Here is a 15,914-nt window from a genome sequence, read left to right on the forward strand (position 1 = left end):
GTATGTTTTGGCAAAATTGGTGTGTCTGAGTAACTGTCGGTATGTGTACAAGGTCTGAATTTGCTGGCATAAAACTTCTATTCATCACCTGTTTTACTGAAACTTGAAAATCTTTGGATTGATGTTTCCCCAAAAATGAACTCTTACAGAACTTATTCTAATTGTTGGATTTGTTTTTACAGTCAAAAGTGTTTGCCCTTCTGTTTCTGTGATGTGTGAAATATTTCCTTCTTTTCAGCAGGTGTTTGGGCCAGAGGGGCCCTCGCACAAAGGAGTCACTGTAATTCAGAGAGTTGGGTGGCATTTAAAATGGGAGACTCACTCATGTTTGCTTAGTGGTACTTACACCCTCCTTTCCTCTAAAGGGAATGAAAGCTGCAGGATACCTGGCGAGAACTGTGGATTTTTAAAGTTTGGCAACATTGCAGAGCAAGGCACAATGTCAACAGCAGGAATTGCTCAGGAGATGAGCGGTCCATTAAAGACTGGATTTCTTCACAATGGCCAAGGCATAGGGAGTCTGAAAACCTGCTGGAGTGGCCACAATGGGTTTGAAAAGTAAGTGGGGAGAATTAACCTTGCAGATGGATTTGAGAGTTCTTACCAAGCATGTGACATAGGTGGACCCAATAACTGGTTCACTTAGAATATTTTTTTTTTCTTTTCAGGACTTTTTTTAATGTGGAACCTGTAGCGATGGCATATAATCTGAATCCATCAGCACAGCAAAATTGTACATCTGTTGGTATGTACACTGAAGATTTTGAGATGTATTGATATAAACTGTTTAGTGGAAGTGGTTTTGGAGACAATCTGTCCCTTTTAATATCTACAGTAGGGGAGACTTTCTGAATTTAGACACCAGTCTGCCCTCTAGTGACAGAATTTAAACACTACTTTGACTCTTTCCAATGTATTTCTGACTTTTTGCCTAGTATCTTAATAGTATACTTTTATTTGTTCTGAGGAAAATATTTAGTGTAAGTGTGTAAGAAGCTGAGTGTTAGATATTTAGCTGAACTTGCTCACAAGGATAGAACTCTGTGGAAATAGTTGCAAAGTGGTTGGGGCGAATCAACTGCATGTTAAAACACATTAAAACAGGGCTGTCTCCAGGATAGGTAAGTTGTGCCCTGGGTCTCTAATTGTCTTACTTAACTGGAGCACTGCTAGAATACAAGTCTTATATATATTACATAGTGTTGAATATACTCCCTTTGATACTCCTGAGGGAATTCTGTGCCTAAAAATTATGCACACAATATTTTAAAATTCTGCAAAATTCAGCAAATTTTTATTTGTCAATAAATAAATGTGGCTCTGGCATGGCAGTGGGGCGCACAGGAGGAGCATTGAAGTGGGAGATCACCCTGAAGCCCCCACCTTCCCCCAGTACAGAAACTTGGCAGTGAGAGGCTGCACCTGACCCTGACACAGTGCAAGGACTGGGCCTGCCCCAGAAATGTCCCAGGGCCCTTTCCCTTGTGACAGGTGCACCAGGTGTGGATGGGCAGGCTCAGCCCAGCAGGATCCAAGTGTGGAGGGACTTAATGTGGGGGGATCCAGGTGATGTTTCTGTGGGGCAATCTGGGTGCAGGTGGCTTAGTGGAAGAATTGAATGCACAGGCTCGTTGAGATGTTCCAGTTGCAGGGGCAATGGGACTCTGCAGGAGATCCAGGTGAAGGTAGTTGGGGTTTGGATGTGGGGAGATGGGGCTTGATGGAGTGGAGGTCCAGGTGCAGCTGGTGGGGGATCAGTGGGGTGGAGGTCTGGGTGTGGGGGACTCATTGGAGGGATCTGAGTGTAGGGAGGTAGGGCTTGTCAGGGTGAGGGTTCGATGGGCTTGCTTAACGGGGGAACCCCAGCTGCTGCTGAGAGGACACTGCATGTCGTTGTACATAATAGAAAGCGGGAAGGCTCCCAGCACACAGAAGGGGAGCACGACTGGCAGTAGGACGCTGGAGGCAGCATTCAGCTGCAGAGTCATCAGAGCCAAGACACAGCCTCCTTCAGCTGGGCAGCTCTGCGCTTGCAGAACAAGGGGTGGGGCAGTGGCATGTAACCCTGTGTGCCCCCATGCCTCGCCTCTGTTTGGAGGGGGGCAATCCCCCCCAAAACTGTGACCATTGTCACCCTCTCTCCCTCCCCCCCGCTTCCCTGCCGTTTTCTGTAGGGAAACACAGGAAATCTGCGGGGGGAGGAGGGGCATTTTCTGTGGGTGCACAGTCTTGCAGAATCCCTCCAGGAGTACTCTGAGGATGCATGCTGTGAAGCTTGCTTAAGAATGATGCAGTGTGCTGTGTAAGGCAAGCTATATGTAGGGGACAACAGCTGGCTGTTCATAAATGTATTGTTATGCAGGTGTGTTTCAGGATTACTGTAGTTAATACCTTAATTAACAAAACTCTTAAGGGTGCATTTTTCCTACTGCTGAATTGGGGGCAAATGAATGGTTAGATCATCTGCCATAAATTCGTGGTGGGGATGTAGATGGACATTCTTAACTTTATTTTCCCATCCTAGGGCACATTTCAAACCCTGTACCAACAAATGGCTACTGCTTTACTGAAAGCTGTGTCAGGGTCCCACCTCAGAAATCCAGCCCATCTTCTCTTAGTCCCAAAAGTGAGAAGCTTAGTTCAAAGCATGAAGATCATCTTGTTCCTAGTTTCAGCAAACTGTCGGTAACTGTGGGCTGTGTTTCTGATGAGATGCCTCCTCATACACCAACAAAGAGTGGGCCACCTCAGTTTTCTTCTGCATCTTCCAATGACCGCAGCTCTAGACCACTACCTCCACTGCCCATTTCTGAGGACCTCTCTCCAGATGATGTCGATAGAGAGGTGGAATTCTTAACGAGTTCAGACACTGACTTTTTGTTAGATGATTATGGACTTCCTCCTTTTAAATCCAGTGCTCCAAGTAGGCGGAGCTTTAGGGGCTGCGGACAGATCAATTATGCCTATTTTGATGCCCCAGCAGGACCGAAATCAGAAGATGCCAACTCTACAACTAACCTAAATGGATGTACACAAACCCCATGTCCTCCTCCACAACAGCAGCATCGGCGTTTACGAAGGTCTCATTCAGGGCCAGCTGGATCTTTTAATAAACCAGTAGTGAGACTATCTAGCCACTTAAATAGGGCTTCTCCCAATTCTGATGAAGACAAACCAGAGGTCCCCCCTAGGGTTCCCATACCTCCTAGGGCGCTCAAACCGGATTATAGAAGGTGGTCAGCAGAAGTCGCTTCTAGTGCATACAGTGATGAAGACAGGCCTCCCAAAGTGCCTCCGAGAGAACCTTTATCACGGAGCAATTCCCGTACGCCGAGCCCTAAAAGTCTGCCATTGTACCTCAATGGGGTCATGCCTCCCACACAGAGCTTTGCCCCAGATCCTAAGTATGTCAGCAGCAAAGCTCTACAAAGACAAAACAGTGATGGATCTGCGAACAGGGTCCCTTGCATTCTTCCCATTATTGAAAATGGTAAGAAGGCCAGTTCAACACACTACTATCTGCTGCCTGAAAGGCCTTCATATCTGGACAAGTATGAGAAGTTTTTCAGAGAAGCAGAAGAAATCAGCTCAAACTCAGAAGTGAAGTCCTGGTCTGGTGACTGCACCACAGCTATTGCCACAGCAAAGCAGGACTCAGAAGCTAGAATGGACATGGTTGGCCCCGTGAAACAAAAACACCTGTCTTATGTGGTTTCTCCATAGATTCTTGGAACATGATTCACAATAGTTGCTTAGGATGGAGTAGATCTTAACCATGTTGCTAAGTTTGAGATCCAAGGAAAGGTTCTCAAATAATGAAGTAATAGAATTCTTCCCATTTCAGCAGAAAAGTGGGGTATTAATGGTAAAGTCATCTTATGCTGCATATCTCTCTGAATTGTTTGTCTGGACTAAGCCTGTCTTGGTCTATATAATGAAGACTGTAAAGTGTTTATACAAACATATGGAGTAACCATAGCCACATTGGCCAGTTATACACTATCCTAGAGTAATATATTTTGTAAAGGCATATTAAGAAAAAATCCAGTTTTGATGTCTAAAACCGAAATCAGGGAAGAAAGTGCAGTACAGTATTTTTGTTATATCACAGGCATTTCCAAAATGATAGGCTTGGCATTTTAAAATCTCTTGCAGAAGATGGCATTGCTGGGAACAAACCCTGTTCTCTTTAGCTAGGATGTGCTAACCTGGCTAGAAGGAAATTGACATCTACTTAAAGACTTGGAAGTGTATTGGAAAGTGTTTAGACTTGTTTTTTAATATCTCCAATATTTTGAAAACTTAGTAGGATATAAGTAGAATTTAGTGAAGTAGCTTCCAACAGGGCTTAGACTTCTGCTTTTTTTTATGGTGCCTCTTGGATTCTTTCACCCACTAACAGGCACGTGGCAGAATTCGGCAGATTTACCTAGCAGAGACTTGGACCAGCTACTGCTAACCTTCACCCATTGTTATCTCCTTAAGAGGGCCAAGGAATGCATGTTAGTGTCCTAAAATTGACAGGGGAAAGAGATCTATCCATAATTGCTAGTAAATGGACAGCAATGACTACATCCTTATCTAGTATACAAATTCCTGACTGTATTATAAACAGAAACACAACACAAGCTGGTCTTGTGTTCTGGTTTCTATTCAGTATTTTCTGGTTGTGTGGTCTTTTTTTTTTTTTTTTTTTTTTTTTGGTAAATTAAACATGATTCCATTTACAAACCGTGTCAGTCACATCTACCTTTGCTTCAAATACTGCTTCTTTCTGTTTCCGTTTTCCCCACCCCGCATAGTCTGCCTCACTGTTCCATTTAGGTCCGGGGAGATGCAACACTTGTGCATTAGCTGTTTCTTGTGCATACTTCCACATATTTATCCTTTTATAGATAAGCACAGGAGAAGAGGTGCTCATTAATGGAGGTCCATTACTATAATGTTCTCCTCCTCACAGAAATGAACAAGCTGTTTACAGTTTAAACTGCTGAATGAGCTATTTGAGCTATTTTAAAGCTTACTTATGTTTTAGTACAAACTAAATGAAGGTGAAATACATGCTATAGAAAATGCACTGATATTTCTGCATCATGTGTACAGTATTGAACAAAAGGATTTTATTCACTTTGTTTTATTTTGAATATTGTCATGTCTTGAATTTAATAAAGTTATAATATACTTATTTATGATACATGTAATGTTTCTTGATTTATTTGTGGTTTATATAAGTCTCATGCATTTTAGTTTTCAGTGTGTTTTTTCTAAAATTTGCATAAATGCAGACAATGTTAATACAACATTTTAAGGCTTCACAGTTAACTTTTGCAATTCTTGATCTAATCTTAAGGTTCCTACAGCAGTGTTTACTCATTCACGTTGCATACCATCTTCTGTTCTGGTTTCATTTCATTGTGTAGCTTTGCCAGCCTATTTTAGGGTGTGTCTAACTTATGTTGGCCAATAAGATGTGCCATAAATTCATGATACACAGACTATCAAGATCAGTAAACCTATTATTATTGATTGTTTCCGGTAGCACCCACAATGTGCTACCCACTGTAGCGAACACAAAAGAGCTCAGCAGTGTTCCTGACCTGAAAAGCTCCGAGGCTAAAAAGCTCAAAAGTGGACAGAGGGAAGGTAGGGGAAGGGATGTTTTTTCTAGGTGAAATAAAGTATAACTCTATAATCGAACTAATTTTTTCTGTTCAATAGGAAAGAAGCTGGCAGCATTGTTTATACAACACAATACTTACCTGGTGCATGAGCCCTGAAAAGATATTCAAGAAAGTACATAGCACGTAGTGAATAGACAAGCATGCAGATAGTCCCTGACTTAATGATCTTGTAATCTAAGCACTTTAGCTATTAAATCCAAATAACCCTGTGAAGTAGAGTAGGCTAGTGATATTTCAAGATAAGTAGGGCCCGTGTTTATAGGGGTTCCATATCCACTGAATTTCCACACCTAGGGCTTTTTATTTTTGCAACAAAAGCTAATTATTTAGCTCTTATGATTAGAGAGACCTCTAGGGTACACCTGCATGAAGAACAGGAGTACTTGTGGTACCTTAGAGACTAACAAATTTATTAGAGCATAAGCTTTCGTGGACTACAGCCCACTTCTTCGGATACAGAAATGGGCTGTAGTCCACAAAAGCTTATGCTCTAATAAATGTGTTAGTCTCTAAGGTGCCACAAGTACTCCTGTTCTTTTTGCGGATACAGACTAACATGGCTGCTACTCTGAAACCTGCATGAAGCTCTCTTAAAAATCCCCACCATTGCTGTAGCTCTGGTGGCATAGTGATTTTACCACAATCTCCTCTAACCTGTTCAGAGCTGTTGGTGCCATCATCAGGCTAGTCGCATATGTACTTGCAGGATCACTGAGTACCAGTGGAGCAGTGAAGAGAAATGTGGGTCGCTGGGCTTGTGCTGTCCTTAGAGCCCTCTGCAGTGAGGGTTGCTGTGGAAGCACAGAGGAAAGATAAGTGGCTTTCAGGTAACCACTTGCCTCTTTTTCCAGTCCTATTGTCTGCTCTGGACCCGCCCAGGTGAGCCTGTTTCCCCGCTAGTTTGAGATCTACTGGAATACATCATCTCAGCAGTATTCCTGTGCTTGGTTTTCATACAGTCTATAAGAGCACTGGGGCTTTTGTGAATTCCTCTTAGGTAGAGTATGAATTTAGGAATTGCCGCTACAGCCTGTCATTAAAGTGGAGCTGTATTTAATCACATGCCTGAACACACTACACGTTCTCACGTATCTTCTTGCAGTAGCTGACAAACCAGCTGCAACACTAAATTGCAGCCGGTTTTCAGTGCTGATTATCAGCCATGCTGTAGCCTAATGGGTGTCTCTTCACTAGAAATGTTTCTCCTTTTGCTTCACCCCCTCACCCTGTCTGCTCCACCCAAGCTGCATGACTAACCACCCCCTTCATGTCCTCCTCCCACTCTTGTCTCCAGGCCTTGTTCCATGTGGCCCCAGGTGCCTGGAAACCCCTCCCTAACCCAGTCCGTCATGCCTTCACCTTTTCTTTCAAGTCTCTCCTTTAAAGCTCTCTGCTCCTGAAAGGTTTGAGAGCCTTAGCTCTGCCTTCAGCAGAGGTTTCTCAGATGAACAAAATACAAAACTAAGGTAAAACTCAAATTAAGAAGCAGATATCTCTGTTCACTCATAATACTACTGCGGTTTGTCATACCAGTCTTTGGCTGTGCTATTTCTTTTGACTTATGAGTTCCGCAGGACAGAGACTTGGTCTTAATACTGACCTAAAGTGTCCAGCACACTAACAGAGTGACCTTAACTTACTTTATGAGAGGGGTAGCCTAGGCATCAGTAATTCTATTTTATAGGGGGTAAGAGAAATAACTTCTGCTAAGAAGGATGCTGAATTTTAATCAAGCAATTAAAGTGTGGACTCAGAGGCCAACATTATAATGTTATGTGGTGTCCTTCATGGTAGTCATAAACTTTTTATTATGGTGACAGAAGCATGTTCATTTTCAGGTGCTTATAACTTTGTTTTTTGGGGGTGAGGGAAAGGATGGGGAAGGCAGAGAAGTCCTTTATCCTCTGGGCTGAAATGTCTTCTGTTCATGTAGCCATGTCAATTTTCCTCCTCAAGCTGGAGGCTTTGTGTATGGGCCTGTTACACTTGCTTAGTAATGAAGTTGGGGAAGTTCCTGATTTTTGTGCATCTAAACTCTCTAATCTTCCTTTCGCTTTCCTTTCCCCCCCCACCCCCAAATTTCCAAAATTTTGCATGGTTTTAGTCACCTAATTCCTCTTGGCTTTAACAGGAATTGCACACTACAAGCCTGTGTGACTCTAAATTTACGATCACTGGTGTCTTTCCATGATAGTGGAAACCCTTTCTCTCCTGAACTGCTACCATTCTTGTTTGTCAACTGAAGCATAGACATTGGAGCTGAACTGCGTGAGCTAATGAGCTTTTTTAAATTTCATCAAGGACAGTGCAGGATTGTTCTATACGGGATGCTTTCCAGTGCTGACCACTTTCCTGCTAAAAAGCCTTATGGTGGGTGTGGTGGGGCCAGGCTACCCCACCTTAACCCAGAAGGAGTTAAGCCCCAGGGACTGGTAGCGGAAGTCCCGCCTCCCTGGGCGGACTGGGCATGCTCCAAGTGCTATAGGAGTATAAAGGGAGGGAGACCAGCTCATTCTGGGTTGGAGCCTGTAGGAGAAGGACCTGCCAGGGAAGCTCCTGCGGCGGACCAGCCACAGCCGTTGGCTGCACCGGGAAGAGGCACCGTCCACAGCCCGGCAGTTGGAGGAGACCCAGGGGACGACCGAATTCTCCAAGTACCAAGGACCCAACGACTCCTGGGAGACCCCAATAGAGAGCCTGGTAGGAAGGGGCCCTGGAAGGGTGACAGAGTGGTACCTTCCCCCCCCCTCGCCCCCCCGGAGAAACTCAGCGTGTTTTGTTCGGATCCCCCTGCTGAGTTGGTGGAAAAGCACTACGCTACTGTTAGGGCCCCGGGTCGGGGTCCCCCTACTGGGGCAGTCACACCCCAATGACATGGCCTCTGGCCGCTAGGCCACGCTACCATCCACCCGAGGGTTGCTTCTGGGACTCTGGCTGATAGGCCCTACTGCCCGGTAACAGAGGGCTATGTTACAGACTCCTGCCGTCAGGCCACGTCCCCTTGAGGTAAAGGGGACGTCATAGACACTGGCCGCTAGGCCATACTGCCCTGGACTGAAGGGCTATTTAACGGACGGTGGCGGATAGTCCACGCCGCTCGCAACTGTAGGGGCGTGGACCGTCACAGCGGGGTTTCCCCAGGTACCCTGAACCTATTCCATGGCTTAATGCTTCTCCCTAGCAGCAAATTTAGGAGGGCACTGGCCAAGGAAGCAGGGAAATCTTGTGTACATCCCCAGACTGTTTAGGATTCCTCTATATTTTCAGGGATAAATCCTGGGTGGGTCGCAAGTCATGTTTCCAGCTACCCCGATGAGTAATCAGCCTCTCTGCTACATGGGCAGCTCTGCAGGCTCCAGCCAGCAGAGGTTCTTCTGTTCATCCACTGGCACATAAGACTTGCACAAGCAAGATGTGATGCCTTGATAAGAGTTTCTGATCATATGTTTGAATGTGCAGGGGTTGGGCAGCATGTGTTCACCAGGGCAGAGATTGGCAGAGGTCAGTACTGTGTAAAAGGAAGCCCCTTGCTAGACGGGAGGTCTGGTCAGGACAAGCAGATTGCAAAGTAGACATGCCTAGAAATAGAGTCCTCTTAACAGTTCAGGAGTATGCAGATTAGAGCAAGGTGCATTTTAGAATGGAAGGAGGGGGATATATGAGTATGTATCAATACCACTGACAGCTTCTTCAATAGCTGGGGTAACCTTATAAAAGGTCTTCTCTATGGATACATACTTAAGTGCTATACAATAATCTCCCAGTGGAAGTTTTGGAAGCCCCACTGCTTGATGGATTTGAAATCAGAAAAGGGAACTCTCCTGCACTGGCCCCTCTGATGGATTAGATGTGATTTAATATTTCTAGACTCCATGTCTATAGTTGAGGGATAATAAATGCTTCTGCCATTCCTCCAGAATCCCTGCCTCATCCATGAGGGAGACTGGGTTGCCTACCAGGTGACATATTGCTCTCACTTAACTATGAGCCCTTTCCCAACTGTATAATTTGTCATAAAGCAGATGATGCTGTGAATTCTCGGCTCTCTATGAGCTGAGGGGTGAAAACATTATCTACTACCTGGTCACAATGTTAGGCACCTTCTACCAATGGTTTTGGAGTTTTTTTTTAACATCCTGAAACTGAACCAAAGCAGAAAGTAAATCAGATTTTGGGAGTGCCGACTGACATTGTTCTAAACTTTCTGCAACATCTTAAAAATTTACAGCACTATTAACAATTAGCAATAACCTAGTGTTCCCAAGAAACAACAGAGGGTCCTGTGGCACCTTTAAGACTAACAGAAGTATTGGGAGCAAAAGCTTTCGTGGGTAAGAACCTCACTTCTTCAGATGCAAGTAATGGAAATCTCCAGAGGCAGGTATAAATCAGTATGGAGATAACGAGGGTAGTTCAATCAGGGAGGGTGAGGTGCTCTGCTAGCAGTTGAGGTGTGAACACCAAGGGAGGAGAAACTGCTTCTGTAGTTGAAAAGCCATTTACAGTCTTTGTTTAATCCTGATCTTCTGATGTCAAATTTGCAAATGAACTGGAGCTCAGCAGTTTCTCTTTGGAGTCTGGTCCTGAAGTTTTTTTTGCTGTAAGATGGCTACCTTTACATCTGCTATTGTGCGGCCAGGGAGGTTGAAGTGTTCTCCTACAGGTTTTTGTATATTGCCATTCCTGATATCTGACTTGTGTCCATTTATCCTCTTGCGTAGTGACTGTCCAGTTTGGCCAATGTACATAGCAGAGGGGCATTGCTGGCATATGATGGTATATATAACATTGGTGGACGTGCAGGTGAATGAGCTGGTGATGTTGTAGCTGATCTGGTTAGGTCCTGTGATGGTGTTGCTGGTGTAGATATGTGGGCAGAGTTGGCATCGAGGTTTGTTGCATGGGTTGGTTCCTGAGTTAGAGTTGTTATGGTGCGGTGCGTGATTGCTGGTCAGAATATGCTTAAGGTTGGCGGGCTGTCTGAGGGCGAGGACTGGACTGCCTCCCAAGGTCTGTGAAAGTGAGGGATCATTGTCCAGGATGGGTTGTAGATCACTGATGATGCATTGGAGAGGTTTAAGCTGAGGACTGTAGGTGATGGCCAGTGGAGTTCTGTTGGTTTCTTTTTTGGGCCTGTCTTGTAGCAGGAGGCTTCTGGGTACACATCTGGCTCTGTTAATTTGTTTCTTTATTTCCTTGTGTGGGTATCATAGTTTTGAGAATGCTTGGTGAAGATCTTGTAGGTGTTGGTCTCTGTCTGAGGGGTTGGAGCAGATGCGATTGTACCTCAGTGCTTGGCTGTAGACGATGGATCGTGTGGTGTGACCGGGGTGGAAGCTGGAAGCATGAAGGTAGGCGTAGCGGTTAGTGGGTTTTCGGTATAGGGTGGTGTTAATGTGATTTATACCTGTCTCTGGAGATTTCCATTACGTGTATCTGAAGAAGTGAGGTTCTTACCCACGAAAGCTTATGCTCCCAATACTTCTGTTAGTCTTAAAGGTGCCACAGGACTCTGTTGCTTTTTACAGATTCAGACTAACACGGCTACCCCTCTGATACTAGTGTTCCCAGGAATTCCTAGGTGGCAACAGGCACTGGTCCCATGGAAGTGCAATTACTGCAGGCCTCCATACCTGGAGTTCACATTTTCTTGTAGTATCAACCTCGGTTGTATTCCTGTGTAAAGATTTGGTGATGCAAATCCAGGTTGGAAATGAGAGAGAAATGACACCTTGCACAAAGATGCCATTTTGGATGGGCACATACCCTAATTGGTGGCAGATTCCTGTGGTATATGTATCAAGGCAGCCTTGTCAAGAATTCGGGGTTATGCACAGGCTAAAAGCTTGGTCATGGCGTGTTTCTTTCTAGTGGAGTAATAATTATATTACCAGAGTGCATAAAAGTCCTGGTCCTAGACCACAACCCCCTCCCATGCTAGATTATGCACAAACACAGAACAAAAAGACTGTTCCTGCCCCCAAAGAGTTTATAAACTAAATATAAGAGAAGAGACAACAGGTGGCTACACACAGACAACTGGGAGTACAAGGATCATGTTCCTTTGGAGCTTGCAGCACAACATGAATGCTTATCTCCCTCAGGCAAATGTCAAGAGGAAAAAGCTTAAACAGAGGATAGCAAAAGATGATGTGGCATGTTCTATGTAAAACTGACTCATTTTCTGGAAGCATTGTGTTCAGTTCTTGATAACATTTTCTAAGTGGTAGTATTAACAAAACATAGTATTGAACTATTGTTTTTGGCAGCTGTTTTTCAGCTGTTATTTCCACAGGAAATTTAGTGCATGGTTTTAATTCTATCATATGTACTTAATATTGGTCAACTATAATTGCAAAGAATTCTAACTAGTAACATTGTGATTAGCCTTTGTATAGACTGAAAGAGGTGTTAACCTTCCCCCGCCACACACACCCATCCGGCATTGTAATTCTGGCCTTGCTTAATCCCTGCCCAAAATGCCTATTTTCATCCACACACAACTTTTTTTTTTTTTTTGTGAGTCATACATGAAAGCCACACCTGTGGTTGCTCATAAAATGTTGTTGGATGACTTAAACACTGGGATGCACTAAATCTAGCTGTGGTTAATTTTGCAAAGGTGTTAGCTGCTTCAAATCTCAGATAGCAACTGTCATCAAAACTCTGGAAGCACTGACACTATTCATTTTTACACAGAATGATTCAGGCAACGTGAGGCGCTTCTTTGCTTAAAGTCTGCAGCTTCCCTTTGAGCCCCAAACATGTTATTACCACCTACACATTGTTACCAATCTTTCATTCTTGGCTCTAACAGTGTCCTATGGCCTTGGCTACACTTGCAGATATACAGCGCTGTGAGTTAAACCTGACTTAGTGCAGCTGAGTAGGGAAAGCGCTGCAGTCTGTCCACACTGACAGCTGCCCAGCGCGCTGTCATGGCTACATTTGCGGCAATTGCAGCGCTATTGGGAGTGGTGCATTATGGGCAGCTATCCCACAGAGCACCTCTTCCCATTCTGGCGCCGTGGGTTGTGGGAAGGGGGCAGTAGGTGCGGGGCATTCTGGGTCCTGTCCCAATGCCCCGTGATGCATCGTTTCTCATCCCAGAAATCCCTTTGTTTCTGTCCACCTTTGGCGCCATCTTTCAACGGTTTCTGTGCAGCGCGATCTGTCTGCGGGAAATGGAGTCCGAACTGCTGAGGCGTATGCTGACGAGTCTCGCCAGCACGTCACATTTGGCTGTCGAACTATTCCTTAAGATCCAAAGTGACAGTGAGAGTGAGGGTGAGGAGTCCGACGATGCTATCGAGCCGCGTACGACACGAAATTGCTTGTGGCATTCACGGACATGCTCAGCACTGTGGAACGCCGCTTTTGGGCTCGGGAAACAAGCACCGAGTGGTGGGATCACATCGTCATGGAAGTCTGGGATGACTAGCAGTGGCTGCAGAACTTTCGGATGAGAGAAGCCACTTTCATGGGACTGTGTGAGGCGCTCACCCCCACCCTGCGGCGCAAGGACACGAGATTGAGAGCTGCCCTGCCAGTGGAGAAGCGAGTGGCTATTGCAATCTGGAAGCTGGCAACTCCAGACAGCTACCGGTCAGTCGCAAACCAGTTTGGAGTGAGAAAGTCGACCGTTGGAATCGTGTTGATGCAAGTTTGCAAGGCCATTAATCGCATCCTACTCAGAAGAACCGTGACTCTGGGTAACGTGCAGGAAATAGTGGATGGCTTTGCACAAATGGGGTTCCCTAACTGTGGAGGGGTGATAAATGGGACGCACATTCCTATTCTGGCACCACCCCACCTAGGATCCGAGTACGTTAATCGGAAGGGGTATTTCTCTATGGTTCTCCAGGCGCTTGTGGATCACCGTGGGCATTTCATTGACATTAACACAGGCTGGCCCGGAAAAGTGCATGACGCACGCATCTTTCGGAACACTTGGCTGTTCAGGAAGATGCAGACCGGGACTTTTTTCCCCAGAGCAGAAGATCACAGTAGGGGAAGTTGAAATGCCCATTGTGATCCTTGGAGATCCCGCTTACCCATTAATGCCGTGGCTCATGAAACCCTACACAGGGAGCCTTGACAGCAGCAAGGAACGGTTCAACTACAGGCTGAGTCGGGTGCCGAATGACTGTGGAGTGTGCCTTTGGCCGTTTAAAGGCCTGCTGGCGATCTCTGTACGGGAAGCTGGACTTGGCCGAAAGCAGCATCCCCGCGGTTATATCCGCGTGCTGTGCCCTCCATAATATTTGTGAAGGGAAGGGTGAAAGCTTCACTCAGGCATGGACCTCTGAGGTTCAACACCTGGAGGCTGAATTTGCACAGCCACAGAGCAGGGCTATTATTGGGCCCAGCGTGGGGCTGCAAGGATTAGGGATGCCTTGAGGGAGCAATTTGAGGCTGAAAACCAGCAGTGATATCTGATGCCCTGCACGGGAGTGAAGTGCAGTAGTTCCAATCTTTAGGAATCAGTATTTGCTAAGCAGACTTGCAGTGCCTGTTTATTTCCTGTGCTAAGGAGTCTTTTATTTTATGCAATAATAAAGAATGTTTTCAGTGTCAATTTTCCCCCTTTTCAATAAATGGATTTTTTTTATTTATTGAAAAGAAACAAGGGGGTGGAGTGGGGAACAGTACAATCACAGATTCACGTGTTTCCCATCTGCTGTGCTGGGCAGTGAGTGCTGCACTTCAGGACAGCTATACTGCATGGTGATGGGGGTTGAGTGCAGAGGGTAAGGGTTGTGGTTTTCAGGGCTGGGTGGTGAAGATACTGGTATTGGAGGCAGCAGGTGGCAGGAAGAACACGGAAGTTGGGGAAAGTGGGTTGGAGGTGACAGTGGGGCACAACAGAGTTTTGGGACAAGGGCCATGGGGGGGTGGCGTTTGCGGTCCTGCTCCCCTTTTCTGCATGGCTACGAGCTCCTGGATAGCGTCTGCTTGGCGCTCCAGGATGCTTATGAGCCAATCAGTGCTTTGCCGCCGGTGCGCTGCGTTTTCCTGGCAGATCCTGCTTTCTCTCTCCCTCCAGTTCTGTGCCTTCTCGTTCTCTTTAATAGATTGCCGCATCACTTCTTGCAGCATGTCTTCTTTGCTTTTTCGTGGTCTCTTCCTGAGTCTTTGCAGTCTCTGAGCAGGCGATAAGAGGGACGGCTGAGGTCTCAAGGTTGATGCAGCTGTATAGGCAAAACGTAACATTTAACAGAGGCAGCATTGTTTATACCAGACAGAGTAATGATTCCCCCCGCACTTAAGGAATAGAAAACACACAGGGTCTACACAATAGCATAATTTTCCCATCCGAAACAGAGCACACATATCCCACGGGAGCCTCAAAATGGTGAGTAAGGGGGACTGATTGTTTCAGGGCTGCACTGTCCTCTGGGTTTCTGTGCCTTGGGGAGAGCCAACAGCTTCAGGGGCCACCTACACTAAACACTGTCCCAATATTTTTCACAGGAGTTTGTCCTGGACGATGTCTCGCTGCTGAGGGTGACCTGGGAAGCAAGGGAGGGTCTTCGACTGCAATGCGGCTTCCGCCCTGGCCTGTGTGCAGCAATGGTCCCCTCGCGGCACAGTGGCGCAGACACATTAGTCTGGCTGGGACAAGGACCACGGTGGCTCTCCCTATAAACCTGCGCAAGTGCATTGCACACATTCTGGATGAGACATTCGAAGAGATTACTGAGGTCTATTACCGCAATGTGATAAACCGCATCTAGGCATGCATGCTTAACTCTCCTCTCCCAAAGTGCCCACATAGAAAAAATTCCTTCCTGGAAAAAAAAACCCTTACTGGGAACCTGCTCTTCTGTTTGTCCTCCACCAAGTACCGGCCGCTGCCACTAGCTACCTTCCTCCTGGCTCGAGGAAGAGCTCCTGGCTGCATGGCTCCAGGGATTCCGGGGTGTCTCCATCTGGCCCACCACCATCACTCCCGTTTTCCTCCTCCTCCTTTTTCTCCCCCCCCCCCCCCCCCCCCCCGGCTCTGAAGTGTCCATGGTGGTGCTTGGAGTGGAGGTGGGGTTAACTCCAAGTATCACATCCAGCAATTTGTAGAATCGGCAGGTCGCGGGGGGAGCACCCGAGTGGCCATTTGCCTCGCGGGCTTTGTGGTAGGCACTCCGCAGCTCCTTGACTTTAATCCTGCACTGCAGGGCGTCCCGGTCATGGCCCCTTTCCGTCATGTCCTTTGATACCTTCCCAAAGGTATCGTAA

At 46.1% G+C, this 15,914-nt stretch overlaps 1 protein-coding gene across 1 annotated transcript; it reads left to right on the plus strand.

Annotated features, from left to right (window-relative positions):
* The first annotated feature begins 365 nt into the window (after positions 1 to 365).
* On the plus strand, positions 366 to 4,741 carry ERRFI1 (ERBB receptor feedback inhibitor 1). Its single transcript, XM_034753206.1, has 3 exons — positions 366 to 558; positions 669 to 745; positions 2,525 to 4,741. Exons 1-3 carry the CDS (start codon positions 440 to 442, stop codon positions 3,721 to 3,723), a joined length of 1,395 nt encoding a protein of 464 aa, XP_034609097.1. The 5' UTR covers positions 366 to 439; the 3' UTR covers positions 3,724 to 4,741.
* Positions 4,742 to 15,914: the final 11,173 nt, after the last annotated feature.

This window comes from Trachemys scripta, chromosome 19 (genome assembly GCF_013100865.1).
Source record: "Trachemys scripta elegans isolate TJP31775 chromosome 19, CAS_Tse_1.0, whole genome shotgun sequence".
Taxonomy (NCBI): Eukaryota; Metazoa; Chordata; order Testudines; family Emydidae; genus Trachemys; species Trachemys scripta.